This window comes from Ahaetulla prasina, chromosome 7 (genome assembly GCF_028640845.1).
Source record: "Ahaetulla prasina isolate Xishuangbanna chromosome 7, ASM2864084v1, whole genome shotgun sequence".
In the NCBI taxonomy this organism is placed as follows: domain Eukaryota; kingdom Metazoa; phylum Chordata; class Lepidosauria; order Squamata; family Colubridae; genus Ahaetulla; species Ahaetulla prasina.
The window spans coordinates 15,021,881-15,049,780 of record NC_080545.1 but is presented as its reverse complement, the minus strand read 5'-3'; the positions used below and the strand labels follow the sequence as shown (position 1 = coordinate 15,049,780).

The window sequence follows — 27,900 nt, the reverse complement described above, 5'->3', positions numbered from 1 at the left end:
TATCTTTAATGATGCAATAGTTTATTATTATCAGCTGGGATCATCAGAGCCTTTTAAAAGCATTTTTTCTGCAACCTCTTCGGCCAAAGAGGTTTCATTTCATTTCATTTCATTTCATTTATTAGATTTTTATACCACCCTTCTCCTGAAGGACTCAGGGCGGTTCACAGCCAAATAAAACAGTAAAAAGTGCACAATAAAACAATAGTTAAAAAACTTATTAAATATAAGGCCAAATTAAAATCCATTTAAAACCATAAAACCCCATAAAATTTAAATCCAAATATTAAAAACTACTAAAAATTTCTATGCCAGTCCTGCGCGAATAAATAAGTATGTCTTCAACCTCGCGGCGGAAGGTCCAATGGTCAGGCAGTTGACGGAGTCCTGGGGGAAGTTCATTCCAGAGGGTGGGAGCCCCCACAGAGAAGGCCCTTCCCCTGGGGGCCGCCAGCTGACATTGCTTGGCGGACGGCACCCTGAGGAGTCCCTCTCTGCACGGGTCGGTGGGAGGCAATCGGTAGCAGTAGGCGGTCCCGTAAGTAACCCGGCCCTAAGCCATGGAGCGCTTTAAAGGTAGAAAAAATGCTTTTAAAAGTAAAAAAAGTAAAAAGTAAAAGTAAAAAAAAAAAAAGTTGGCCACACCCACCCAGTCACATTACACACACCCCACCAAGCCACGCCCACAGAACTGGGAGTAACGAATTTCAACTTTGAGACAGAGGGTTTTTACAGGCCATTAATTCCCAGACTGTCTTTTCTCTTTTCTTCACCGAGGCGGCTTTAAGGCCATGATGAGATTCAGCTCCTGCAAAACTCAAAAATTGCAAATTCTGCCAAACCACTTCAGGAGCTGCTGAGGAAGGAAGTCCTGCAAACCAGGGGAAAGGTAGAAAATGCGAGGGTAGGGTATTCCAGACTTTTTCCTACCTGCAAGTTAAAAATAAAATATCTGAAACCCAGCAACCCACCTAGCCCATCTTCCTCCGCTTCTGTACCTTTTAATACAGAGAAAAGGCACTTTCATCCATGCTGTGATTCTTAGGTCAGCACACCGCATATAATGCATTACCTCTTTGCTGGAGCAGTTCTTCTAAAAACAAAAAAACAAAGATGATGGATCTTCTGCAGAACTCAGCAGGTTGTCCTTTTTGCTGTCTTTCGGGGTGTTTCTAAGAAATGTGGCTAGTGATGGAAGGTAAAAGAACTTGTAGAGTTGTGGGATGGGATCTGCACTTAGCAGAAAGTGTTTTTGGTAAGCTCAGAGTTCAGGTTGGGCTCTTGGAGGTTAAAGGTCAGAGTTTTGGAGATTCTCAAGCAAAAACACTGCCTCGCTGTCGGGGTTCCGACAGATGCCCTAATTAAATTGACACCCACTCTATTTCTAGGTGGGGATCTGGGAACTTTTATAAGGCAAGGTTCAACTGTTAAGCAATTGATACCCCCAAAAAAGTTGGTATCAAGGCCTCATCCACTCCCTTATAAATGTAAATTTGAAGTTATTGAAGGGAAACAGTAATAAGCCTATAATGAATCATACTAGACTATAGTATAGTATAGTATAGACTGCAGAAAAAATAATTGCTACCAACTTGCCTTCCATTGAGGACCTGTATACTGCACGAATCAAGAAGACGGCCGTGAAAATATTTGCAGATCCCTCGCATCCTGGACATAAACTGTTTCAACTCCTACCCTCAAAACGACGCTATAGAGCACTGCACACCAGAACAACTAGACACAAGAACAGTTTTTTCCCAAAGGCCATCACTCTGCTAAACAAATAATTCCCTCAACACTGTCAGACTATTTACTGAATCTGCACTACTATTAATCGTTTCATAGTTCCCATCACCAATCTCTTTCCACTTATGACTGTATGACTATAACTTGTTGCTGGCAATCCTTATGATTTACATTGATATATTGATCATCAATTGTGTTGTAAATGTTGTACCTTGATGAATGTATCTTTTCTTTTATGTACACTGAGAGCATATGCACCAAGACAAATTCCTTGTGTGTCCAATCACACTTGGCCAATAAAAATTCTATTCTATTCTATAATATACTGGTATACTAGTGTAAGGTTCACTATTAATATGTTTAAGCTCATAGCTGCCAAACAAGAGACTTAAACAGAGGCTTGAGTAAAATAGCATTTAATCTTGATCAAGCTTAAATGGTTAGTTGTTCCAAACACATAGAGTACATGCACGGAAGGACTACAAAATAGAGAGGGAATCCACATCCCTTTTATATTCTTCAGGAACATCATGAATCTTCAATTCTGGCATCTTTAATTTGTGTATCCTGGAATCTGGTTTGTGTATCCCCCCCTCTCCAGGGTAGAGCCCTTTAATGAGCACCATTTAGCGTTATCTACTCTGATCCTTTGTTTTCACACTTGGCTATTTCTCAGGCAGAATGGGGAGAGATCAAATGATGGGCTCTGATCAAATGATGGGACATGTAGTTTGACAAATGCCAGATACTTTCAGGATGATAACAATCCAGGAATTTAGTCAGTGTGTCAAAGTGCATCCAAGATCCTTACGGGCAAAGAGCATAATATATATGTCAGTGCCACAGGAAACAGATATTTACAGCATGCAGGTAAGAAATCATTAGCAAGATTCCACCAATTCCAGTACCTCAACATATCTCTTCCCTTACACTAGAATTAGTAGAAACTTGTTATTCTGTAACCATTAGGTTCCTGTAATTAATACATATATAGCCTTTGTATTTGTATAACACACATATATTGTACCCTTATATCTGTAACACAAATATGCCTTTGTATTTGTCTCACATATATTATGCCTTTATATTTGTATCTCCTGTAACAAACATATTCTGTTATTAGGCCTCTGTAATGTATCTGGTAACCCATATCAATCTTCTTCCTGTTTTTCTTGTGCCATCTAAGAGCAGGGTACGTATCTCAGTTGAAACTGTAGACATCATCCGGGAGATAATTTAACTTCAGCCCTAACTTACACCTTTGATCTGTTCCCTGCAGCTCAGGGGGCCAAATGAGCAATTTGGAGAAGAAAGGAATGCTCAAGGAAGAGATAACTCTAATTGGGAGGCTTCTATTCTTTTGCAGGGCAATAAGTAATACACAAACCTAAACTAGGAGGCCAGAATTGGGTACTAAGCTGATGTCTCTGAGGGTATAAAAGGACGCCATATCTTCACCAAGATGTGGCTATTTCCTCACATGCATCGTATCTGTATGTTCGGTATATAGTCCCACCCAGTATTTTGTTTTTGGCCATAAATAAAATCTGCTTCTTTTTCCAAGTCTCGTCTTAAGTCACTCTTTTTGGCATTCTGGTGACTCAGGTATATTTTGGGACCTTACATTATCTAAGGGAATCATGTATGTGAGTTGACGAGGACCTGCCGTAAATCAAATATAAATGAATTTGACTGGAAAATATTTATTTGCAACCATAGGTATTAGCAAAGTTCATATAAAATTAAAACAATCCATATCAGTTCAATATATCCCCCTTCACTACTTAACAGCGCTATAAATAAATAAATACAGAAAATCAATGCAAGAGGCACACTCTTCACCTTTCTGTCTCCAGGACAATTTTGAGAATTTAGTGAAACTTAACAGATCCCTTTGCTGAGAAATATATTCAATGGTATGACGTGAAATAGATTGCATTACAAAAGAAACCAACAATGCCCTCAAAGGCAGTTGAGAAAATACTACTGTACCTCCAAAACAGAAATATAGGATTGTACAGGCTATTTTCTTAATCCATGAAGAGTAATTTAGATAGACTTATCAAAGGTAACAAATCTCTTTGGAGCCTAGAGGCCATACATCACTTGGTAGTTCTACCTGAACAAAGAGTGATTTTGGGGGAAATAAAAGCTGCTGATTCATTCCCAATTCTGGGCCAAAACTGAGATCCTAAGGCTCAGACAAACAGATAACTGTTGATGCAAATTACCTTCCTGCGTTGTTTTTAAACCAATTTGGATACCCATCACTCAGGAAAGCTCTAACTGGGATGAAACAGTTACACCCACATAGCCCTTTTCCAATTCACTACAGTTTTTTAATTGTCCTTCAACATCCAGCTCACTTTCTGGTCTACTTTGCAAAGGCGTTGTTGTTGTTTTTGCCACCCTTTTCAACATCCAAGTCCAGGAATAGGATCTCCCGGTGGTGCCCCATCTAACCCTAATCCGAACCCTAACTAGGTGGCTCAGTGACTAAAGACACTGAGCTTGTTGATCAGAAAAGCCGGCAGTTCGGGTGGTTGGAATCCCTAGTACAGGTCTCCTGGGGTTGGACTAGATGACCTCCCAAGGTCCCTTCCAACTCTTTGTTACTGCTGCATAAATGCTACCAAAGTCTGCCCCCTGCTGATGAGAAAGAGGGCGACACTCCCTCAATCCTAGATGCTGATCCATATTGGTAAACCGTGTGTGTGTGTGTGTGTGTGTGTGTGTGTGTGTTTTCTGCCCACGCGTTCAAGCCCTAGGATTTCCAGGTGGTCTCCCATCCTCGCCAGGAATCCTGTAATGCAGGGGTCTCCAACCTTGGCAACTGTAAGCCTGGAGGACTTCAACTCCCAGAATTCCTCAGCCAGCAAATCTGCCTGGGGCATTCTGGGAGTTGAAGTCCTCCAGGCTTACAGTTGCCAAGGCTGGAGACCCCTGCTGTAACAGACAGCAAGCGAGCGCATCCGAGATCCTTACGCTCAAAGAGCATTCAAAGCCCTCCGCCCGGTTTCCCAGGCGACGGAGGCCACGCCCCGCGACGACCCCGCCTCTCCCTGAGGGCGGGGCGGCGGCGCTTGCCGGAAGCGGAAGCCGCTGCCGCTCCTCCCGGGGAGCGCCACGGCCAGGAGGAAGCGGTCTCGGCACGAGCCCATCGGCGGTGGGTCTCGCGAGCGGGGAAGGCAAGGGCAGGAGCGGCGAGGGAGGGGGGGCGATGATGGCAGGCGGTCCCTTGCGGGGGGGGAGGACATTCAGCGCCTTGCCTCGCCGCCTTGGGAAAGGCGGCCCTCACCAGCAGCACGGAAGGGTGTAGGGGGGTTGCCCCCGGCTTTCCCCTTGGACGGAAGCTTCCGGTTCTAGCGGGAGGGAGCAGCAGGTGAGGAGGCCTAGACCGTCCCTCTGTAGGGAAGCCCAAACCGGAAGCGCCGGGGGCGTGACCTGAGCTCCCTTGAAAAGCGCGGGAATTCGGCCTGGTTGGAGGCCTTGCTGTGAGGCACCCGCTGAGGCCCCGGCTGGGCTTGAGAGCGGCAGCCGTGTCAAAGCACGCGCGGTTTGCGTGACAGTCATGGCTTTTGCTGTAGTGTAGAGCGGTGTTTTTCGCCACCTCATCCCTTTTAAGATGGTTGGGCTCCACCCTCATCCGCCCCTAAATAAACCGGCTGGGGAATTCTGGGAATTGAAGTCCACTCAGGCGAGGCGGTTGGGAAACATTGGCGTGGAGGAGAGAGAAAGAGAGGAATATAAGCCGCCTCTCAAAACTCTTCTGGCTTGGAAAAGAGCTGAAGACATGTTAAGTGTATTTTTCTGTACCTAGTATGCATTCTGAATTTGTTTCTCCCGCTCTGGAGAGGGTAGAATACTCCAATATTTGAGGGGCTGCCACAAAGAAGAGGGGGCCAAAGCGCTTGAAGGCAGGACAAGAAACAGTGAATGGAAACTAATCAAGGAGAGAAGCAACCTGGAATTGAGGAGAAACTTCCTAATAGTGAGGACAATTAACCAGTGGAACAGCTCGACACCAGAAGTTGTGGATGCTCCATCACTGGAGGTTTTTAAGAAGAGACTAGACAGTCCCTTGTCTAAAATGGTGTAGGGTCTCCTGCTTGAGAGGGAGCTGGACTAGAAGACCTCCAAGGTCCCTTCCAGCTCTATTACATTCCTATTCCTTGGTTACAGGTTCCCCCCTCCTATGTGAGAAAAACTAGGGGACCAAGGCTTGTTCCTTAATGCTGCATGTGTGATTAGTCTCTTGTAGGCGATCCTCTTTCTTTATCACTTTCTCCATTTCGGACCTGCAATCAATCACAGCATTGGAGATCTTGAAGACACATAGAAGTCATTGTGTTGCATCTAATCCAGATCTTTGAGACTGGGCTACGTCGGATGAGCAAGGGGATCAGCCATGTCTTGGGGTCTTCATCTTGGTGGGGGCATGTTGATTGGGAAACCGGCTTTTCACCCTTTCTGGGAGCCAGTTTGACTGGGCTTTTGTTGTTTGAAAATAGGCTGGTATCCTTGCCTTTCGTCCACAGCATTATGACCTCATCAGCTACCCATCAGAGCTGTGGGCTGATCCAGGCACATTTTTTGCTGGTGGGGGCTTCTCAGTGGAAGGAGACCAGGAAGAACATATTTGTGGAGGTCCAGTTTTGCAGGGAGAAGGCTTCTGTGCAGTCGTGGGGTGGTGCTATATTCTTTAAAGAAACATCTGTTGGTCAAACAGGAACTCCTATCCAGAGTTCCTAATGCCAGGAATAAACACACAAAACCTGATGACTTGGATAAATTTGGAGTTTTAAAGAGGCTGAGGGAAGTCTAACAAAATGGCTGCTTTGCAGGATGACCTGTCACAAAAACAAGTTCATGGAAGAATGGCAAATGAACCTGTCCTCCCATTATTTTCTCTCTATAAAAGCATCTTTCCAAACAAAGCATTGGGGTGTGACCATGCATTTTTCAGTTTCCTAAGAATTCTTGCTCATATGCAAGAGCTAGAGCATACTTGAAAATTCCATACTAGATGTTGGTGCTTTGCACTGTGCTAGCTTTTTTATTTTGTTTTTAAACTTAAATCCTTTAAGATATGGCACTTGCATGCCTCCCTTATTAGGAACACAAGAGTTGCTGGGAGAAGACCCTGGCCATCCAGAGTACTTTGGGGCTGTTTTATAGTATGGGGGGGGTCGGTCATCCAGCCAGAGGGACATCAGATGTGTACATATAGTGGCAAGGTTGATGGTTAGTTTCATCATCATCATCAGCAATAGTTTGGCTCTCAAGGAGTAACTCAGACTTCCTTTTTCTTCAAGCCCCAAGATAGACTAGAAACTTCCCAAATTCATATCCTTCATAGCTTTTATAGAACCAGTGTACAGAAACACAACAGTGAGACCTCTGAACTAAATGTGCCTCTTCCAACACCCCAATTCTATATGAAGGGGTGGAATTTGAGTAACGTCATTTGGCAGATTATGTTCTCATGTTACTGTTGTTGCTGGCATGCCCCAGTTTTTCTGGGGGATCACAAAGTACCTTACTTTGTCTCTCCCACAATTTCATCTGTATAGCAGCCTCTGACTGGGCAGAAGTGTGACAGTTCCTTGAGAGTGTATCTTAGTAAATAGGGTACCTGAAATGCTGTATAACATTATTACTATCTTTGGTTATTAGATCTAATTAATACCTCTTTGGTTATCAGGCTATAAAGGTCCTGATTTTGTCATCCTTCTTTTCCTAAAAACTAGATCTGAAAGACAACTAATTGTTGCTTGCTGTGATGCAGTAGTGCTATAAAATGGCTAAGAGAGTGGCAGAGACTGAGCTGACTGACAGAAACTGGGATCAAGAAGAAGAAACAGAGGAGGTAAACAAAGCTTGCTTTCATTAATTTAGAGCAACAGTATCTGAAGTACACAATGTATGTCGCCTTATTTTTGGTGTATGTGAAGAAAATACTTCGCAAAACTGGGAAGGTAATGGGCCGGTTTGTCCAGCCTTTCTTGAATGTACCAAGAGTCAAGACCAAAACAGTCACAGAAGAAAAATTTGTCTCACATAATTTGTCTCTATATGAAAAGTATGGGGTTACCAGTGTATTGGTTGTTGTAGTATTAAAGTTGATCTGTCTTGTGTAATTAAAAACATATGAACTCATGCAGACTTTATTGGTAATACATGCCAATTATAACTGGGCTTATTGTAACCTTTGAAATTTGGACTTATGTGTTTTCTTCCTGATGACACAGTAACAGCGTCTTAAAAGAAGCTTCTTTATTGTCTGCCCCTGATGGGGCCTCACTAATGAAGGAGTCAAGCCAAAAAGTAACTCACTTTTAAGTGCTTCTGTGGTGAGCAAGGGAAGGAAACCACACATTTATGTTGAGCCACAGATAGGCTATGTTGTGTAGGCTCTTTGTGCAATGGCATTGCCTTCAAAATCTCCTGAGATTTTGATAATTACACCCCAGTATCTTGCAAGGTTTCGACCTTCTCACACACCAGGCAGAGCCAATCTGGAGGCCATGGGCATCACATCAGCTAATTGTTATTCTGCGTAACATACCTTGTAAGTGGGTTGTAACAGGGCTGAGTTTCTTCTCTGAGATTGATGCTGAGCTCTGGGTAGTGATGGTTTTCACAATGTTTAATCAAGATGGCTAGTCATATAGATCAGTAATCTATAAAGCAACTATTTCTATTGAGAATATTACCAGTAAACAGAATTACTGTTTGAAAAACAGTATAATTAGGGTTGCTTTTATTCACATGTGTCATTGGGTAATTGTGTTTCAGTTCACATTAAAGCACTCACAGTTTCATGCAACATAACAGCTACAGGAGAAATCTGCTGTTAAAATTATACTTGGACATTACATCAGCATGATTCTGACTTCCAGATCCTCCAAACAGATCTGAATTTTGTGAATGCTTCCAATAAAAACTGATAAATAATTCAAGCAGTGGTGTGAGATTTCTAGAAAAAAATTGTTTAATTATCCTTTACCTATATCTTCCCTGTCTTCCATGTTCTATCATCAATTAGCTTAAGATATTAACTCATTATTTAGTTAGCTTAAGATTACTCATTATTTTGAGTAAATAATAAGGCTGCGATCCTGTGATCCCCATGCTGTGGATCACACCACAGTTCAGAATTCCATTCTCTGCGGGAAAATTCGTTGATTCCTTTCCTTTCTCCATGGAGAACGTTTTATCATTGTCTATATCACTGTTTCTCAACTTTGACAACCTGAAGATGTGTGGACTCCAACTCCCAGAATGCCCCAGCCAGTATGTTGTCTTGGATATTCTGGGAGAGTCCATACATCTTTAAGTTGACATGTTTGAGAAAAACTGGTCTATATCCTTTGACTGTGTGTCCAAGTTACTCTTGTGTTTATAAGCAAAATCTACAAGTGTGGTGCAGCATGAAGATGTTGGATTGGCCCTGTTCCAGTTCTCTTTCAGCCAGGGATCCCCGCCTCCCAGTTGCTATGGGAGAATAATTAGAATTGGAATCACTGCATTCCATTTAGAGCTCTTGAATGTACTGATAGTCCTCAACACTATGTCTCTTCATTTAATGATAGTTCAAAATTACAACCTGGAACTTACGACCTGTACTCACACTTAACAACTGTCACACCGCTCCTACAGTCACATGATCGCAATTGAGGTGCGTGACAACTGGCTCACATTTACAACCAGTTGCAGCATATCAACAGCCACATAATTGCAATTTGCAACCCTTTTTGCCAACTTCTGGCAAAATCTGCCTACTGTACAAATTGTCGTAAATTTGGGTCCAGCTTGACTTACAACCCCAAGGATTTACAACAGAAATTCTGATCCCAGTTGTAATTGTAAGATTAACCTATATGGTGGGTTTTATATATACTGTATATATAGGAAAGAAGGAAGTAATTTCATGATAAAAACTAAGATGAACGTTGGAATCATTTACAGGACATCCTTGTTATCTATAAATAGAAATAATTACAGTTTTTCTGAAAGCAATTTAATGATTTCTAAAGTTTATTGGGTAAATTGCAATAAATATGCTTCTTAAAAATAATGACTAATTTGAGGGGAATCTGTCAGTTGACATCTTTTGGGAAATATTTATGGAAAACATGTTCTAAATATTTTGAACAAGTCAGTGAGCAGCTATGATACCCAGAAATGATTCATAAGTAATCATCCGCAGCGATGTTATAAAATTTGAACATGCCAAGTGATTGAATATTGCAATCCAACATCGAACCGCGTGGTGTTAAAAGTGGATGGTTACACCAAAGAGCCGGAGTAAGAAAATGGGTTTTTTTGGGATTTGTTTTTCCAGACTATTTTCATTTTGCTTGTCTAAGAATTTAAACATTCTCTGCAGGTAGGGACTTTCTCAGTGGCCAGTGAGGAAGTTCTGAAAAACAGACCAATTAAGAAGGCAAAGCGTAGAAATGTGACGACTGAGGTATTTATATATATATTTACCATTTTAAAATAACCTTTCTGCTAATTTGTCTAATTCCTCTCATTGCCTAAAAATAGTTTTGTCACTAACTGCTAGCTTGTATAAACAGAACTCTTAACTAAATACTCAGACTAATATATAATTGAATTTCTTTTAAATTTTTGATGCAAAATGTCATTTATAATTCTAGAAGATTCATAATGCATGAAATGTCCCTCTGGGGGAGCATTTGAAAAAGATAAGGATTCTGGAAGATTTTCATGTTTCTAGCCATTCTTTTTCTAACAGCTGGGGAAGAGAGAAGTTTCTTTTTGTGGTTAGGTCCAACTATTAAAAAGCTTAGCTTTTCACTGTTTGTATGGATCCCTTACACTAAAAAATAATAAAAGAAATTGAGTCCCCGTCTTTGACACTCTCATCCAGAAAAAGAATGAATTATGTTGGTAAACACTTGTATATTTTAATAGTAAAAACTTAGTTGGCAGAATGCAATATTGTACTTTCTTCAGGCTTCTGTTAATTCCAAATAGTTATTCAGCTTCTATTATATCTGCAACTGAATCATCTGAATTAGAAAACCAACATTTATGGAATTTAAAAACACTGTTATTTAACAGTTTTTTTTTTAATTCCTGGTGATTTGTAGTGAATCCCATATACTCTTTCTAAACTCAGTTTACAACGTATGAAAATGCTGGGAAAGCTAGCAGGATCAAGGGACTAAACTCAATGTTTTTCAACCTCAGTAACTTTATTAATGAGTGGTTTTCAATTGTCAGGATTCCTCCAGGCTGCTAGGCCAGGGGTCTGCAAACTACAAAGAGTCTATGAGTTGAAGTCCACAAGACTTAAAAGAGCCAAGTTTGCAGACCCCTGTGCTAGGCTAATTCTGCAAATCCATATGATTTCCAAGTCCAGTGAAGTTGCCTTCCTTCAGATCGAAGCTGAGGCATATTCCTTTTTGTGAGCCCTGCTAGTACACAGGTCACCTTTTAGAATTATGTACTCTTGGGGCCTCTCTATTCATTTGCAACTTAATGTTTGAAGAGGGCTAAAATGGCTCTGTATTGTTGTTATTAAGGATGTGTAGAACATTTTGAATTCAAAACATGTCTCTTTCGGCTGTCAGGTCAAAATAACCTGCTTTTAAAATAAGAACAGGGAGTTTAGAATTAAAAACATTTTGCTGCTCTGACTAACTATTGATTTATCTTTGTACAGCAAGAAAAGTCATCTTTGGACGGCTCACAGCCTTTAGTTTTGGGTCAGGGGTTTGACTTAACACAATTTATGCTGTTGGTATTTTCCCTGAGATGGAGTGGGTTTTTTTTTAGCAGTGGTCCAATATAATTTAAATTATACATACATACATCTATCATCTATCTATTATCTTCCCAGTACGTAACAATGCTAAATCCTATTTGAATCTTCTTAACAAGAAGCTTTTAAGTTGGTGTTGAGTAATGATAGGAGGATTTATGTGGTTCCCCCCCCCTCACCCCACCGGTTGATGGTTCAGTTCTACAGAATCGGGCTTTTCAAAGGCCATGCTGTGAAGTCCAAAAGAAGGTGTCACGTAACGTGCTGAGCATCCCTCAAAAACGAAAAGTGGCACCATTCTGGTTTTTCAAAATATTACTTTGGAGGCATTTTTGGATGGGTGCCATTGGAGGCTCCTGCCCAAGATATTTTCAGTTAAGGAAATGGAATGACATTTGTTAAAAGCAGTGGCTGAAATAACCGGAAACTGCTCACGAGAAGCAACATTTGGGAGAAATAAACCAAAAAAACCCACTTTAGAGGTAGCATTAAGCTTTTGTCTTTGAACAGCTTCTGATTACTGTGGGAGAGAGGAGCGATGGCCATCAGGAATATCTGGGGTTTACTGCAAATGCAGCCATCATGAAAAAATAGGAAGAAAATCCTATCCCTTCTGAATAGGCACAGGATGGCCTTGTAATCTGAGAAACACAAGAGTACGGTAACTTATTCCTGTTCTTTTTTCAGTCAGAAAGTGGCGGAGCTTTTAAGGGATTTAAAGGTTTCGTTTTACCCTCTGGGACTAGTATCTTTTCTGGTTTCGGGAATGGCTCGGGAACAAAATCCTTCGGAGGGTTATCCAATGGTGGCGGCAGCTCCAGCAGCATTACTCACAGCGCTTCGCTCTCCAGTTTAAAGACAACTTCAGAAACCGAACCTACATTTAGTAAGTCATTCTTTTTCTTTTTTTTTCTGGGGGAAATAATCTTAATATCTTCCAATGAAAATTATTTTTAAAAAATGCTCTGTGGTTTAAAAAGGAAGGACTGCGTTTAGCTTGGGTCGCCTGAAGAGAAAGAGATGCATTTAACCTAGTGGAATAAGGGTATTTTTTTAACATAAATCCAGTACCGGTAGTCCTTGATGACAATTTCCTTTGTGAGCAAGGCAGTTGTTAAGTCAATCACACCCAATCATACAACCTTTTTTTTTTTTTTGCCATTGTTGATAGGTGAATTGCTGCAGTTGTTAAGTGAATCATGCAGTCCTTAAGAGAATCAGGCTTCCTCCATTGATTTTGCCTATTGGAAGTCACTGGGAATCATGTGACTGGGGATGGCAAGATGGGTATAAGTGTGAGGACTGGTTGCATCTTAATTTTTGCAGCGCTGTTGTAACTTTGAACAGTGGCTAAATAAATGGTGGGAAGTCGAGGGCCACCTTCATCCATTTAATTGCCATTGAAACTTATTTCAATGTTTTGGGGGCTTGTTTAGAACTTTGTGGGGGAGGTACGTTGCAAAACCCACCCTTGGTCTCTGTGTTAATCTGTAAGATCCTTTCTTGGAAGGACTTGGTTGTGATGTATGTTTTGCATCCTTAAAGAATTATATTTTCAAAGTCACATTTGAATCATATTCTTCACATTTTTCTGGAAATAACAGGCAACAGTTCTTAAATGAAACAGAACCTCTGAGAGAGAAAATGAGCATTCGTGCTCTTTCATTACTTAGAAATGCCAATCGGCTGGATCCAGTTACAATTCGAATAGAGCTGTCTAAATCATTTATTGAGTCTGGATCCAGATCTTAAGAGGATTGAAAAGGAGGTTCATGTAGATTTGCAAGGGCTCAGTGATGATCCCAGGGCTTGGATAGAGGGTGACCAGAGTCTCTGGTCATCTGCTTGCTTGTCTCCAAATTGAATGAGAGACCCTTTTATTTATTATGTGCAGATTTATTTCAGGTTTTTTTTTAAAGAGATGTTTACAACCATGGGATTTTTTAAAAAACCGTTATCCTTAATATCAGCAATCCTGATTATTAAATTTGAAGTTTGGTCTCAGTGGAAAAATTATTCAATGATCTCTGGTCTCGTGCCTTTTATTTTTCAGTATAATTCAGAAAGGTGCTGTCAGTATGATGAATGTACTGATGAATGTACATTAGACCAGATTTACAAATAGCACTTAGATTTATATACTGCTTTACAGTGCTTTTACAACTCTCTCTAAGCGGTTTATAGAGTCAGCATATTGACCCCAACTATCTGGGTCCTCATTTTATCGACCTCAGAAGGGTGGAAGGCTGAGTCAACCTTGAGTTAGTCAGGATGGAAGGAATCGAACTGCTGGCAATGCAAGCAGAGTTAGCCTGCAATACTGCATTCTAACCACTGCACCACCACAGTCGGTCCATATAATATAATAACCCTATAGAAATTACAGATTGCTCATTTTTTTGAACTAAGTTGTTAAAACTTATCGATCAGCCAAGTAGGAATTCTTTCCTTGGTCAGGCAGCCTGCCACATTCCACTGCTTGGCTGTGGGAAAACCACACTCTTTCTACAGTGGACACAGGACTGAAGAAGGCTGGCACGATAAGGTGGATGATCCCTCTGTCTTCCACCTGTCCTGGCCCAATCCCTAAAGTAGAATTTCTGGTTGGCTTTTTGGATATGATGATGATGATGATGATGATGCTTAAATTGCATGAGGCTCTGGGCCCTCTTTCTGCTTGTCCTCCGATTATATTCCTTATATTCAGCTATAAATTGTCCCCAATCAAAAGGGTAATTTTTCTACTGGTTTCCAGCAGAAAGAGGAAAAACAATATGTGTTTAGACTTAATTCACCTGAAGTATTTATCCTGGAGAAATTTATTGAAATCAAATTCTTCCAAATCCCTTCACCATGAAGCTGCCAACTTATCCCTGCAGCTCTTGGGCACTTCTATTAATATTTTAAAAATGCAATCCCTGAAACAACACCCCACCCCCCCAAAAATATTGTTGTTCAAGGGCAAATATTGCAGTATTGTTAAGATGTATCTTGCAAAGAGCTAAGATTGTTACAAAGAAAGCAACATGTGGTTTAATTCAATAGAAGTTCAATAAACTTAGAAGTTTAATCATTCTGATGTCTTGAGGGATGCTGGATGTGAGTCTAAAGATTATATTCTTTGGGTTTTTCTGTTTTTCAGTATTCTTGCTATCAAAATGCTGCCTTCATACTTGTTTAGGTAGTGTAGCTTTTAAACAAGCTATTAGACAAGCCTCTCCCCTGTTTGTTTGTTTGTTTGTTTGTTTGTTTGTTTTTAAAGGTGATTCTCTACAAAGGTGGTTTGTAATTGTAATCCCTGGATGTTTTCCTCTTTTACAGGTTCTGTGGTCTCCAGCGGCTCAGCAAATAATATTACAGTTGAGAAAGCCTCTGCACATGCGGAAGCCAATGGCGAGAATCCAGAGCCCTTGTCTCCCGGACTCACTCAGAGCAAAGCCTGCAACTCGAAGAGCTATCATAAACAGTTGGCCGCCCTCAATTGTTCTGTACGGGACTGGATAGTCAAACATGTCAATGCCAACCCGCTCTGTGACCTGACCCCCATCTTCCATGACTATGAGAGGTACTTAGCTGACATAGAGCAACAGGGCCTCGCTGGCAACGGCAGCTCTGGAAGCAGCAGCAGCAAAGCCGCCGAAGCTCAACCTCGTCCTGCGTTTGGGGGCACCGCCCTTCCTCAGGGCTCCACGTTTTTGTTCAACAGCAAATCGGAAGAGGTCCTCGGGAAGAAAACGGAATTGGAAAAGAAAATAGAACTCAAACCGGCAGCTGCCTCCACCACCGCCTTGTTCGCTTTTGGCAAAAGTGACAAATCTAGTACGAGTTCAGGGGCGGCAGGATCTGGATTCTCATTTTCCCCTGGAAATGGAGGTTTGTTTGGCAAAGATGCAAGCCAGACCAAGGTGGCTTCTTCCTTTTCCAATAATTCATTGGACGCCCCGGCCGAAAAAGCTGGCAACGCACAAAGTAAGTAGGATGTTGCTTTTAAAGATTGTGAAATGGTATGATCCCGTTTAACTCTGGTCATCTGTCCCCATTTGTGTTGCAGAGTGCCTGTCACTACATTTGTTTGGGCGGGTGGATCATCAAGGTTTAAAAATTCACTACGTTTGTTTGGGCGTGATTGATGGCTGCATGTCCATTAGTGTCCAGATTGGAAGCGAGGCACCTTCCTCCTGCTCTGTCTCTGTCGCAGAGAATCGAAAGAGAGAAGCTGCATGGTGGAATTGTTTGGGCTGCAAGGGAACGTTTTGTAGCCCCTGATGGCTTCTCCCCAGCCAGCAAGCATTCTGTACTAGACAGAGTGCTCTTTGTGCTTCTGCTGCCTAGCTCAATCTTACCCCAGAGTCCTGTTAACGTACGGTATTTTTCAGAGTATAAGACACACTCCCCCCCACAAAAAAAATGGGTGGAAATGTCTATGCGTCTTATACACCAAATGTTGCTGAAGCTCCGCCCACCCACTAGCCTCCACCCTTTGGCTGTTTACAGCCTCCTCATGCCCCATTTTAGACCCGTTCCAGGCTGCGGGGATTACTACAGCACATCGCCACCGATTACCACCTCTGCACGTCACGTTTTTGGACTCCACGTGTTGTGTCTTCAGCCAGTTCCAGGCGGCGGGGATCACCACCGCCGCCAATATCCGCCACCTGGAACTGGCTGAAAATGCGATGCACAACGACCAAAAATGGGATATTCGGAGGCCGAAAATGCGATGTGCAGAGGCAGTGATTGGCGGCAATGTGCGTAAGCAATCCTGGCAGCCTGGAACGGGTCCAAAATGGAGCATGCAGAAGCTGAAAACGTGACACGCGGAGGCGGCAATGGGCTGTGGTGATCCCTGCAGCCTGGAACAACTGATTGGTGGTATTCCGGGAGGCCAATCCAACCACCAATCAGCTGCTCATGCTAAATCAGGCTGCAATAATGTCTGTTTCCTGTTTGCTGCAAGGACACTACGCAGATGAATACCGATGGATGCTGGTAGGCAGAGGCAGATTTTTTTTTTCTTGTTTTCCTCCCCCAAAACTAATGTGCGTCTTATACTCCGAAAAATAAGGTATATAAAGGACTCAGCTTATTGGTACCTGAATAGCAGAATAACAGAGTTGGAAGGGACCTTGGAGGTCTTCTAAGAATGCTCAGCTTCTGGGCCGTGGCCTGTTCAAAACCGGGCCACGCAAGCAGGTGAGCAGCTCCATTTGCACGAGTGGCATGCTTGCACAAATGGAATGTACTCACTCACATGGGTGCCTGCCACTCCCATGAAACCATCTCCTCTTCCCCTCCCCCCACCAGTCTGCCAAGCCGGAAAGGTTGGAGACCTCTGTTTTCGTCCAACCCCCTTCTCAAGCAGGAGACCCTATACCATTCTGAACAAATGACTGTCCAATCTCTTCTTGAAAACCTCCAATGGTGGAGCACCCACAACTTCTGAAGGCAAGCTGTTTCACTGGTTAATTCTTCCCAGTGTCAGGAAATTTCTCCTTAGTTCTAGATTGCTTCTCTCCTTGATTAATTTCCATCTTGTCCTGCCTTCTGGAGCTTTGGTAAATAGGTTGACCCCCTTTTCTTTGTGTCAGCCCCTCAAATATTGGAACACTGCTATCATATCACTCCTAGTCCTTCTTTTCATTGGACTAGGCATATCCAATTTCTTCAACCATTCTTCATATGTTTTAGCCTCCAGCCCCCTTAATCATCTTTGTTGCTCTTCTCTGCACTCTTTTTTATATTGTGACCAAAACTAGATAGAGTATGCCAGGTGTGGTCTTACCAAGACCATCCCTCTATTAATGCAGTCTAGGATTGCATTGGCTTTTTTAGCTGCTGTAGCACACTTCTGCCTATATTTAAATGGTTGTCTATTACGACTCCTAGATCCCTCTTGCAGTTACTGCTGTTGAGCCAGGTTTCACCTAATGATACCTGTACATTTGGTTTTTTCCTTGCCTATGTGTAAAACGTTTCGTTTCTCACCATTGAATTTCATTTTGTTAGATAGGGGCCAGTGTTGAAGTTGTCGAGATCCTTCTGGATCTTGAGCCTATTTTCTGAGTTGATAGCTATTCCTGCCAGCTTGGTGTTGTCTGCAAATTTGAGGGATTCCCCTTCTATTCCCTCATCTAAATCATTTATAAAGATATTGAAGACAGAACATTGGGGTACCTTACTGTCCTCCATGTAGATGTATTTCTGTTAAGGACTAAACTTTGAGTGTGATTTGTCAGCCAGTTAAAAATCCATCTGGGTGCCGCTGTCTGGCCTACATTTTTTTTACTTACTAAGCAGTAGGTTGTAGTCTACTTTCTCAAATGCCTTACTGAAATCCAAGTATATTATTATCCACAGCATTTCACTGTTCCACTAATTTAATCACTTTGACAAAGCATGAAATAAGATTTGTTTGGCATGATCTGTTTTTGACAAACCCATGTTGGCTTCTGGTTATAACTTTGCTTGCTTCTAGGTCCGTGATGGCTAACCTGTAGCACAAGTGCCAGAGGTAGCACGCAAAGCCCTCTGGGCACACACACCGTCACCAGCTGCTCTTCCGGGTTCTGTCACGCGCATGCACGCCGGCCAGCTGCTTTCTTCCAGGTTCCAACACACACATACACACTAGACAACTGGTCTTTGCACAAAGACTAGCTGGTCGGCGTGCATGCGCATGCCAGAACGCGGAAGAGAGCAGCTGGCCACCCCATGCATATGCACTGGCCAGCTGCTCTCTTCCGGGCTTCGGTGCTCTGGCGTGCGCACATGCAGTCCAGTTTCGCACTCGGTACTGAAAAGGTTAACCATCACTGTTCTAGGTGTTCGCAGATCTATTGCTTGATTATCTTTTCCAGGATCTTTTTTTTTTAATTTCATTTTGTCACAACAGTATACACAAACATCAACATAAGAAAAACAACTCATTATAAAAGAAAAATATATATATAAGCAAAAGTATGCAACAACCATGTTAATTTGTTATAACGAAAGGGAACAATAGGACAGGAACGGTAGGCACATTTGTGCTCTTATGCACGCCACTTATTGTCCTCTTAGGAATGGGGTGAGGTCAATAGTAGACAGTTTTTGGTTGAAGATTTTGGGGTTTTGAGTAGAGACTATAGAGTCTGGTAATGAGTTCCAAGCGTTAACAACTCTGTTACAGAAGTCACGTTTTCTGCAATCAAGTTTGAAGCGGTTGACATTAAGTTTGAATCTATTGTTTGCTCTTGTATTATTGCAATTGAAGCTGAAGTAGTCTTTTACAGGAAGGATATTGCAATAGATGATTCTGTGTGTTAAACACAGGTCATGTCGAAGTCGGCGGAGTTCTAAGTTTTCTAATCCCAGGATTTCAAGTCTGGTGGCATAAGGTATTTTGTTGTTTTCGGAGGAGCGAAGAACTCTTCTAGTAAAATATTTCTGGACACGTTCGATTGTATTAATGTCAGAGGTTAGGGTCTTAATTGTATTAATGTATTAATACAATTAATGACATTGTATTAATGTCAGAGGTTAACATCTTCCCAGGTGTTGATGTCAAGCTGCTTGGTCTGTAGTTTCCTAGATCTGTTTTTCCCCTTTTTTGAAGATGGGAATCACGTCGGCTCTTTTCTAGTCTTCTTGTTGTTCCCTGGTGCTCCAGGATCTTTGAAAGATATGGTTTAATGATTCCGCGATCACATCTGCCGGCGATGTAATCCATCTGATCTTGGTGATTTGAACTCATCTAGAGTGGACGTGTGTTCTCTTACCATTTTCTTGCCTGTTTTAATTTATATTTCTAATTGTTTTTTAAATTTGTTGTAAGTCTTAGTTCATTCTGAGCATTGGCTTTCCTGATTTCATCTTTGTAGATTTGGACTATAGGTTGGTATTCTGCCTTAGTTGTGTGTCCCTTTTTCCATTTTTTTATACTTATCCTTTTTGTCTTTCTGTTTATCAGAGAGTGCTGATTTCTTTTTTGATTTCTTATTTTTCTTTTCCAGAGGCATTGTGGGCAGGTCTTTTATAATCACTTTTTTCAGAGTTGCCCAATCTTCTTCAGTTGTTTTCCCTTTTAAAATTTTCATCCAAATTCATCATCTCTTTTTTTATCAAAAGAGCAGCTCTTTTGAAGTCTAAGACACAAGTTTGATTTTGTTCTATTGCTCATGTCTGCATTATATTGAATTCCAATATGACATGATCACTCTTCCCCCTAATTCCTGCATCCCCAATCCCTTTTATCGTCTCATCTGTTAGTAAGGATTAAGTCCAGTATAGCTGACCCTCTAGTTCCCTCCGCTACCTTTCGGATGACAAAGTTGTCGACTAGGTTGGTTTGAAACCTGTTCGATCTCCCACTTGATGCAGAGTTTGCTTCCCAGCTGATGTCAGGGTAGTTAAAAGTCCCCGATTACTATTCTGGTATTTTTCCTACATACATTGGTTAACTGTTTAGCAAAAAGTTCATCTGTTTGTTACTGGGGTGGCATTAGCAAAAGTCCATCTATTTACTTGGGTAGGATGGCCTGTAATAAACACCTACGGCAGTCATTTTATTTTTGTCCTTTTGCATTGACCCCAGACGCATTCTAGGAGGCTTTCATGCTTTTGTGCATTTCTGTAGGGAGGAAATGATCTCTCCTCCTGTTGCGCCTGTTTTGTTTTATACCAGTGATGCCTAATCTTTTTGCCGTTGCATGCCAAAAGCAGGGGGAGCGTGGGGTGTGTGTGTCACACAAGCATGTGCCCACATACATAATTCAATGCCCCCAAGCCCCCGCCCCCTCACACATGCGCGCATGACCCCACCACCACACTCCCCCCCCCCCCCGCTTTTGGCATGCAATGGCAAAAAGGTTACCGGTGGGTCCAGTAGGCCCGTTTTTCACACACACACCCCAGACTTTCTTGGAGCCTGGGGAGGGCGAAAACACCCTTCTCTACCCCACCCTTCTGGAGGCCCTCCGGAAGCCAGAAACGGCCCGTTTTCCGACTTCCGGTGGGCCCAGAAGGGCCGAAAATCATCTGGCCAGTGCATGCATGCATGCTGGAGCTGAGCTAGGGCAACGCTCGCGTGCCCACAGATATGGTTCCCCATCACGGTTTTATACAGTCTATATCCCTCCAGCAGTACCTTCCAGTTGTGCGTTTCATCACGCCAGGTTTTGGCAATGGCAACTATATCGTACCTGCCCTCCTAGTCTAGTACTTCAAGTTTACCCTCTTTGTTTCCCAAACTTTGAGCATCATAAGTCCTTTATGGCTGATCCTAGGTATGTTTCCTACATCTGCTGCTTTATAGCTGCTATCTTCTTCTTTTCCATCCTCCCTATCTCCTTGTTTGTTTGGGTGTCTTTGGGGTTTATGCTTGGGATTAAAGATCCTAAGAAATTGGTCGCCCTTCTCCCTCAGTTTTAGTTCAAAGCCCTTGGGATAAGCTGAGCTGGTCATCTCCTTTGCATTCTTCCCGGTTCTTTTGAGATGCAATCCATTCCCTGACAGAAGCCCTTCATGTAGGTAATGCAGGCCGTCTTCAAGGCCTGCATGTAAACAGTGATGATAAGAAATACATATGGCTAGTGAAAATTATTTCTGTGCTTGCTTCTGGATTTCAAGGGTTTGCAAATGCTGAGAATGGGTAGAGGGACTGTTTATTTCTGTCCCTTTTCTCATTGGGAACAGAGCAATTGTGTCAAATAGGTGTGTATGCCTTTTAAATTAAAAAGTGGGATGTTCCAATTTATCAGAGTGAAGTAGGAACGGTTGGAAGTGAGCTTGATATGATGGAAACCTAACGAGAGCTGGCGTTCAGGCTGGAAGAGCTGTTTTTAAGCTTCAAATGTTTCGAAATGCAAAATGTTTTGAATGTCTCTGAAATATTTCCATATATTTTCATTCGCCCACACCCACAAGGTTTTTACATACAGCGGTAAAGTTTCATGAACAATAAGGATACTGGCATGAAATGTAATTGTGATCTGAAATACTTTTCCCAGCAGGGGGTGACGAAGAGGAGGAAGAGCCGCCCAAAGTAGTCATTAACGAAGTCAAAGAAGAGGACGCCTTTTACTCAAAGAAGTGAGTTAACGTTCGGGCTTGCAAGTAAAGCTAGCATTGTGTACGTGTATCAAAAGGGGGCACGGTGGCTCAGCGGTTAACAATGCTGAGCTTGTCAGCTGGAAAACCGACAGCCTGGGTTTGGGACCCAAGTGCTGTGCAACGGGTGAGCTCCTGCTCTTGCCTCAGCTCCTGCTCACCAGCAATTCGAAAACATGCAAATGCGAGTAGATAAATAGGTACCACATTGGTGGGAAGCATTTCATGTGCCACAACGTATAGTCATGCTGACACATGACCACGGAAAAGCTTTCAGACAACAGTGGCTCCCTAGGCTAAGAAACAGAGATGACCACTGTCCTCTAGAGTTGGATATGACTGGACAGGAGAAATCTTTATGTGTGTAATAAATTTTATAACAACCAGTGGAGTATTCAGCTGGTTCGGACTGGTTCAGGAGAACCGGTAGTGACGACCTGTGGGTGGACCTGCCCACCCGCCCCGGCGCTATGCCGTCCTATTTAGCCACACTTTCTAAACCACGCATTCATACAAGCCATGCGCACAAGCAAAGCGCATGCACGGAAGGCCGCACACATGTGCTCATAATTCCGGTGCACGGCGAATCGGTGGTAAAATTATGTGAAACCCACCTCTGATAACAACATGGTAGGCCGCTATCTCTATTGCCTTTAGTCACTATGCGGGTAGTCCTCAAGTTATGACCATAATGGAGCCTGCCTATGACAGCCATAACAGGTGACAGTTGTAAAGTGGATTGGTCATGTGACCAACCCGATTTTATGACTCTTGTTGAGTGACCCCAATGATCATAAAGTCAACCAGTGGGCATGGTTTTTTGCCAGAACCTGGAAGTAAATGCTGGCTTTTGGCGAAACCATCATGAAACGTGGTCACATGGCCAGGAAACACTGCAAATAACGTAAATGCAGCCCAATTTCTGAGTGTGGTTACACAACCATGGGGAAGAAGGGGCAACTGGTGGAACTCGGAATCTGGGTCGTATGTAACCCCCAGATAGGTACATCAGAACTTTAAATGGTCGCTAAGTCATCAGTCATCATTTAAGGACTATCTGTATTTCTTGCATTCTTTTGCTTTACATCTTGACTGCTTGCATTTTTACCAATTGGTTGTATTTATTAGAGAATACACTTATGGAAGTATTTATCTTCATTCAGCTGCTTTTCTGATCTCTCTTATTTCCATAAAAACTACCTGCGGGGATTTTAAATCATTTTGACGTATCAGACAGTCAAAATGGAAAAAAAAACTCGTTGATTTCTGTAGATCCGCTGAAATAATATTTGCACTAATACAAGATACTTGAAATTTTTTTAATTAGTTCATCCTCTTGGTACAGGTTCAGTTGAGGGCATCTTCAGCCTGTGTATACTCACTTCCCTGCTTTTCTTTTTTTAAACAAATGAAGGCGAAAATATGTGTCCCAGGATAATGTTACAGGATCCAATCTTTTCTTTCTTGTTTTAGGTGCAAAGTCTTCTACAAGAAAGATAACGAATTTAAAGAAAAAGGAGTAGGAACATTACATTTAAAACCTGCCAGCAATCAGAAAACTCAATTGTTAATACGGGCAGATACCAACTTAGGTATGTGACTTTTCTTAAAAATCATTTTGCAAATTACGTCTTTATTGTAAGGTTTTATTATAGCCCATGAATTTGTTGATTGGTTAAAAAAACGATTTAAACAGTGTTATGAAAAAAAACCCACAATTTAAAACAATGAAAGCATAACAAAAAGTAGCAAAACATCCAAGATGCCCTTAAAATCACAAGTTTAAAAACTTGCTTATACATCAAGGGTTTGTCTTAAACCAGTTGCTCAACGTCGGCAGCTTTAAGACATATGGACTTCTCCCAGAATTCCCTAGTCAGCATGCTGGGAGTTGAAGTTCACACATCTTAAAGCTGCTGAGATTGAGAAACACTGATCTAAATAAAAATGTGTTGCATGTTGTTTGAAGAACATAAGGGGAGTTAACTTAATCCCTTCTAGCAGAAACTTTTTCAGAACTTGCTAGCAATATTGAGAAAAGCCGCCCTTCGGCAGTGTATTTCTAATAGCCTAAGAGAAAATCGGAATGCCTGAGTAACGCTAAGACACAATATGGTTTTTTTGCTAGCTTGTTTCAAGTCAAATTGGACTTTATAGGATAGAACCCAGTGGTGAAATCTGAACCGGTTTACTACCGGTTTGCTGGCTGTGCATGTGTGCTGTACGCGCATGCGCATTGCACACCACGCACCAAATGCGAGGTGCACACGCCAAAAGGAGGCATGGGGTAAGTAGAACAGCGTGGGGGGAGGGTGTGATCAGCTGTGGCGCGTGATCTTTTTTTTTTTTACTTTTAAAAGCATTTTTAAAAAATGCTTTCAAAAGTAATAAGGCTCTGACGATCGCAAAGCTCAGCTGTGATTGTTAGAGCCTTTTTTTAACCTTTTAAAAACATTTCTTTAGAACCTATTCAGCCAAATAGGTTGTAAATAAATGCTTTTAGAAGTTAAAAAAAAAGGCTCTGACGATTGCGTGGCTCAGCTGTGATCGTCAGAGCCTTTTTTTTTTTTTTTTTTACTTTTAAAAACATTTTTTAAAAGAAGCAGGCAATCGGGCGATTGGGTGGGCATGGGCGGGGGGCGGGATTTTTGCTACTGGTTCTCCAAACCATCCTCCTCCATCGCTACTGAATCGCCTGATCCAGTCCGAACTGGGAGCATTTCACCCCTGGTAGAACCAAATCGTTGTATTTGTGTCCCCAAACAAGCTAGTAGTTTCACTAGTAGTAATGAACTGGTTGTAAGAGTTGCGTGGTTAATAAGCCAGACTAGCTTTGCTTGCACAAGCACGAAGCGTAAGCACCAGCCTGAAGATGATGAGTGAGACCTTGTCGAAACGTCGCCAAGATACCCTCAACCTTACATGGGAAAAGACCCGAATATGCCAAGACCTATATACACACAGAGAGAGAGAGATAATGCTCTTCACCTGGAATTACCTTTGCCTGGATCTGTCGTGTCCCACTCTTCCGCTGACGGCCGGGTCAGGGAAATCCGAATCAGGCTTGCCTCTGCAGCTCTGCCCAAAGTCCTCAGAGCAGGCAGGAGACCAGTAAGTGACTTCAGCAAGATAAGTTCGACTTTGCCTGACTCAGAGACTGCCAGAAAGCAGATCCTTTATATAGGCCATGGGGTGTGGCTCCATGACTCAGCACTCATTAAGGCCTGCCCCTCCCTTTCTTCTGTTGCCTCCGCCTATCCAATCTTCTGATGCGAGGGTCACTCCAATCAGCTGTTGGAAGTAAATTTTCCTCAGGCTCACATGCTGTGGAGGAGGGGGAGGGGTCTACTGCTCCGTTTGCCTGGGCATGGAGCCAGGGCTGGGGCCGGGAGGCATACATTCCTCCGTGTTCGGGAGCAGATAAGCAGACCCCGGCTGCGGTGAGAGCGGACAAGATACAACAGGATCAGAGGTGGCCGATTTCTGTCCCTTGGGCCTTTATTCCCTCTTCTCCATGCTTCCTCTTGCTGCGGTGCTGAAATACGCTAAACGATTGCTAAAAATTAGGGGTGTGTCTTCTGACTGTCTTTAATTGTAAGATTTAACAAAGCAAAAAAAAAAAGAAAAAGTTATATGATTCGTCTACCTCTCTGCACAAGGAAGCTGGTCCTGTCCAGTCTTTCTCGCCCCCTCCCTTTGTTCTGGTCTTTCCAAAAATACATTGGATGCAGTTCCTAATTGATTGGCCGCTTTTGACCTGAAGTTGAGAGAATCATTTCCCAAAAGAAAGTTGAATCCATCTTAGCTGCCAAAACTCTTCAGTGCTTCTCCCAACAATGTTTTTTTTTCAAGAGGCAACTGGACTTTCTTGTTTTTCTTTGAAGACATTTCACTTCTCATCCGAGAAGCTTCTTGAGCTCTGACTGGATGGTGGGGAATGGAAGGATTTTTATTCCTTGCAGACAGCTGATCATTTGCATCTTTTTAGAGAGTCTTTGAGGCCACTTGGAGGTTGATCTATCTCCTCAGGGTCTCACCTGAGTAGTGCAAACGGGTGTGGAGCCTTCTTGGAACTGCTGAAAGGACTGTTGTAGGCTGGAAGATAGGTAATGTCATATCCCTCCCGCTGGGTTGAGAGAGAGCTGTTCACACACCTTTGCACCACTCAGGTGATCCTGAAGACACAGATAAACCTCCAAGTGGCCTCAATGACTCTCTAAAAGGATGCAAATGACCAGCTGTCTGCAAGGAATATAAATCCTTCCATTCCCCACCATCCAGTCAGAGCTGAAGAAGCTTCTTGGATAAGAAGTGAAATGTCTTCAAAGAAAAACCAGAAAGTCCAGTTGTCTCTTGAAAAAAAAAAAAAGAACCTTTGGGTGGGACAACTATGACCTGGACGACTGAGAATCTCCGTAGACATTCTTCAGTGCTTCAGAAACAGATGTTTCTGCTAGATATCAATGTTATTTTGCTGTATTGAATAGATAAAGGTAAGCGCTATTTAACGACTGTTCAAAGTTACACTGGACACACCCCACCCACCCACCCCCGAAGCTACTTACAACATGGCTCTGGAGTTCTGACAACAGCGCATAAATACACACACACACACTTGCACATTTCAGGCACTTAGCAACCAGCGCACCTTTAGAGTTGGTGCAGTTTCTAGACTTTTCAGGCCAGTTTCTGGCCAAAAACACCCCCACCAAAACCCACCCAAAGAAATGAATGGCTTCACTTAATGACTTCTGGATTCACTGAACATCCCCACCATGACATGGGTGCTTTGACTTAGCAGTAGAAATTGCAGACTCTTTATTACGGTCATAAAACCAGGGGACTGCCTATAATTCAGCTAGGTTTCATTGTTTTCCCACACAGTAAATTTGACTTCTTCCTTCCTTCCTTCCTTGCAGGCAACATATTGCTGAACATTTTGCTGCCTCCCAAGATGCCGTGTTCGAGAACGGGGAAGAACAACGTTCTCATTGTTTGTGTCCCAAACCCCCCCATCGACGAGAAGAATGCCACAGTTCCTCTGCCAATATTGATAAGGGTGAAGACAAGCGAAGACGCAGATGAGTTGCACAAAATTTTGCTGGAGAAAAAAGAGGAGGCCTGAGACTTGGCGTGTCCAGCGTCACATGGAAACGCCGCCAAAACCGCTGCTGCTCTTTCCCCGCCACTTGACTCTTTAGTAGTAAACTTTTTAACTCATCGCTCTCATATTTTAAGGACCATCTTAGAAATTCTGAAGGGTTTGAATGAGGGAAAGAAATGGAAGGTGGGCCAATGGAAACTTGTAACCTTAGCATGGATGTTTTCTCCCCTTCTGATTTCGAAATATCTACTGTGCAAACCATCCGTCAATAAAACGTGCATACGAAATGCCAAAAAAAAAAAATCTTTATTGGTTGTACGTGAAAATTAAAGTTGCTAAAAGGCCCCTATTCATCTAGAAGTGGTGTAGCAAGCAAATTATGTGGCCGGTGGGGGTGGGGATAGGCAAATTGTATTTTCCGGCTGGATTTGGAGTCTTTATCTGTTAGGGAAATTCCTTTTACAATTTGTGTTCTGTTAAAAGCTTTGTTTTTATGTAACAACTGTTGGAGAAATTCGATTATAGAAGGTCCAGGAGATAGTTTGAATGTTATCTGGAGAACAATTCTGAAATAATTGCCATTTCTTGATATTTAACTGCAAGATTCACAGCACTGTCTTCCAAGAAGAAAATGGTGTCAAGAGGCTTGAGGCAAAACTTTGAAAACCTTCATTCATCTCAGTTCTCATTAGAGCCCATTGATAAAGAGCTTGGTGGGGCAGCTTCTTCCTTCTTTGTCTCCTTTAGCTCTTCCCAATCTGTTTTTTCCATAGGTTGAATTGGCAAGCACCTAAAAAAATGCAAGTAGAAAAATAGGGACCACCTTTGGTGGGAAAGTAACAGCGTTCCGTGCGCCTTTGGCGTTGAGTCATGCCGGCCACATGACCACGGAGACGTCTTCGGACAGTGCTGGCTCTTCGGCTCTGAAATGGAGATGAGCACCGCCCCATAGAGTCGGGAATGACTAGCACGTATGTGCGAGGGGAACCTTTACCTTTTTGTCTTGTTAAATTGGGAGATGCTGACTTTGTCGCAAAATCTAAGTGCAGGTAGCCCTTGACTTAACAGTTCATTTAGGGAACTGTTCAAATACAGAACGGCACTGAAAAAGGTGATTTATGACCATTTTTCACACTTAGGACCTTTGCAGCATCCCTATGGTCATGAT

The 27,900-nt window shown here is 42.5% G+C and overlaps 1 protein-coding gene across 4 annotated transcripts; it reads left to right on the top strand.

Annotated features, from left to right (window-relative positions):
* Positions 1-4,802: 4,802 nt before the first annotated feature.
* On the top strand, positions 4,803-27,900 carry NUP50 (nucleoporin 50). 4 transcript variants are annotated; one of them, XM_058189773.1, is made up of 8 exons: positions 4,803-4,912; positions 7,497-7,615; positions 10,139-10,222; positions 12,230-12,428; positions 14,864-15,511; positions 21,532-21,610; positions 23,102-23,220; positions 26,548-27,900. In XM_058189773.1, exons 2-8 carry the CDS (start codon positions 7,547-7,549, stop codon positions 26,751-26,753), a joined length of 1,404 nt encoding a protein of 467 aa, XP_058045756.1. In that variant the 5' UTR covers positions 4,803-4,912; positions 7,497-7,546; the 3' UTR covers positions 26,754-27,900. The 4 variants fall into 4 exon arrangements, with proteins under 4 accessions (XP_058045756.1, XP_058045753.1, XP_058045754.1 ...); XM_058189770.1 differs by having other exon boundaries at positions 21,529-21,610; positions 26,548-27,891; XM_058189771.1 differs by lacking the exon at positions 4,803-4,912 and adding an exon at positions 4,982-5,128 and having other exon boundaries at positions 21,529-21,610; positions 26,548-27,892.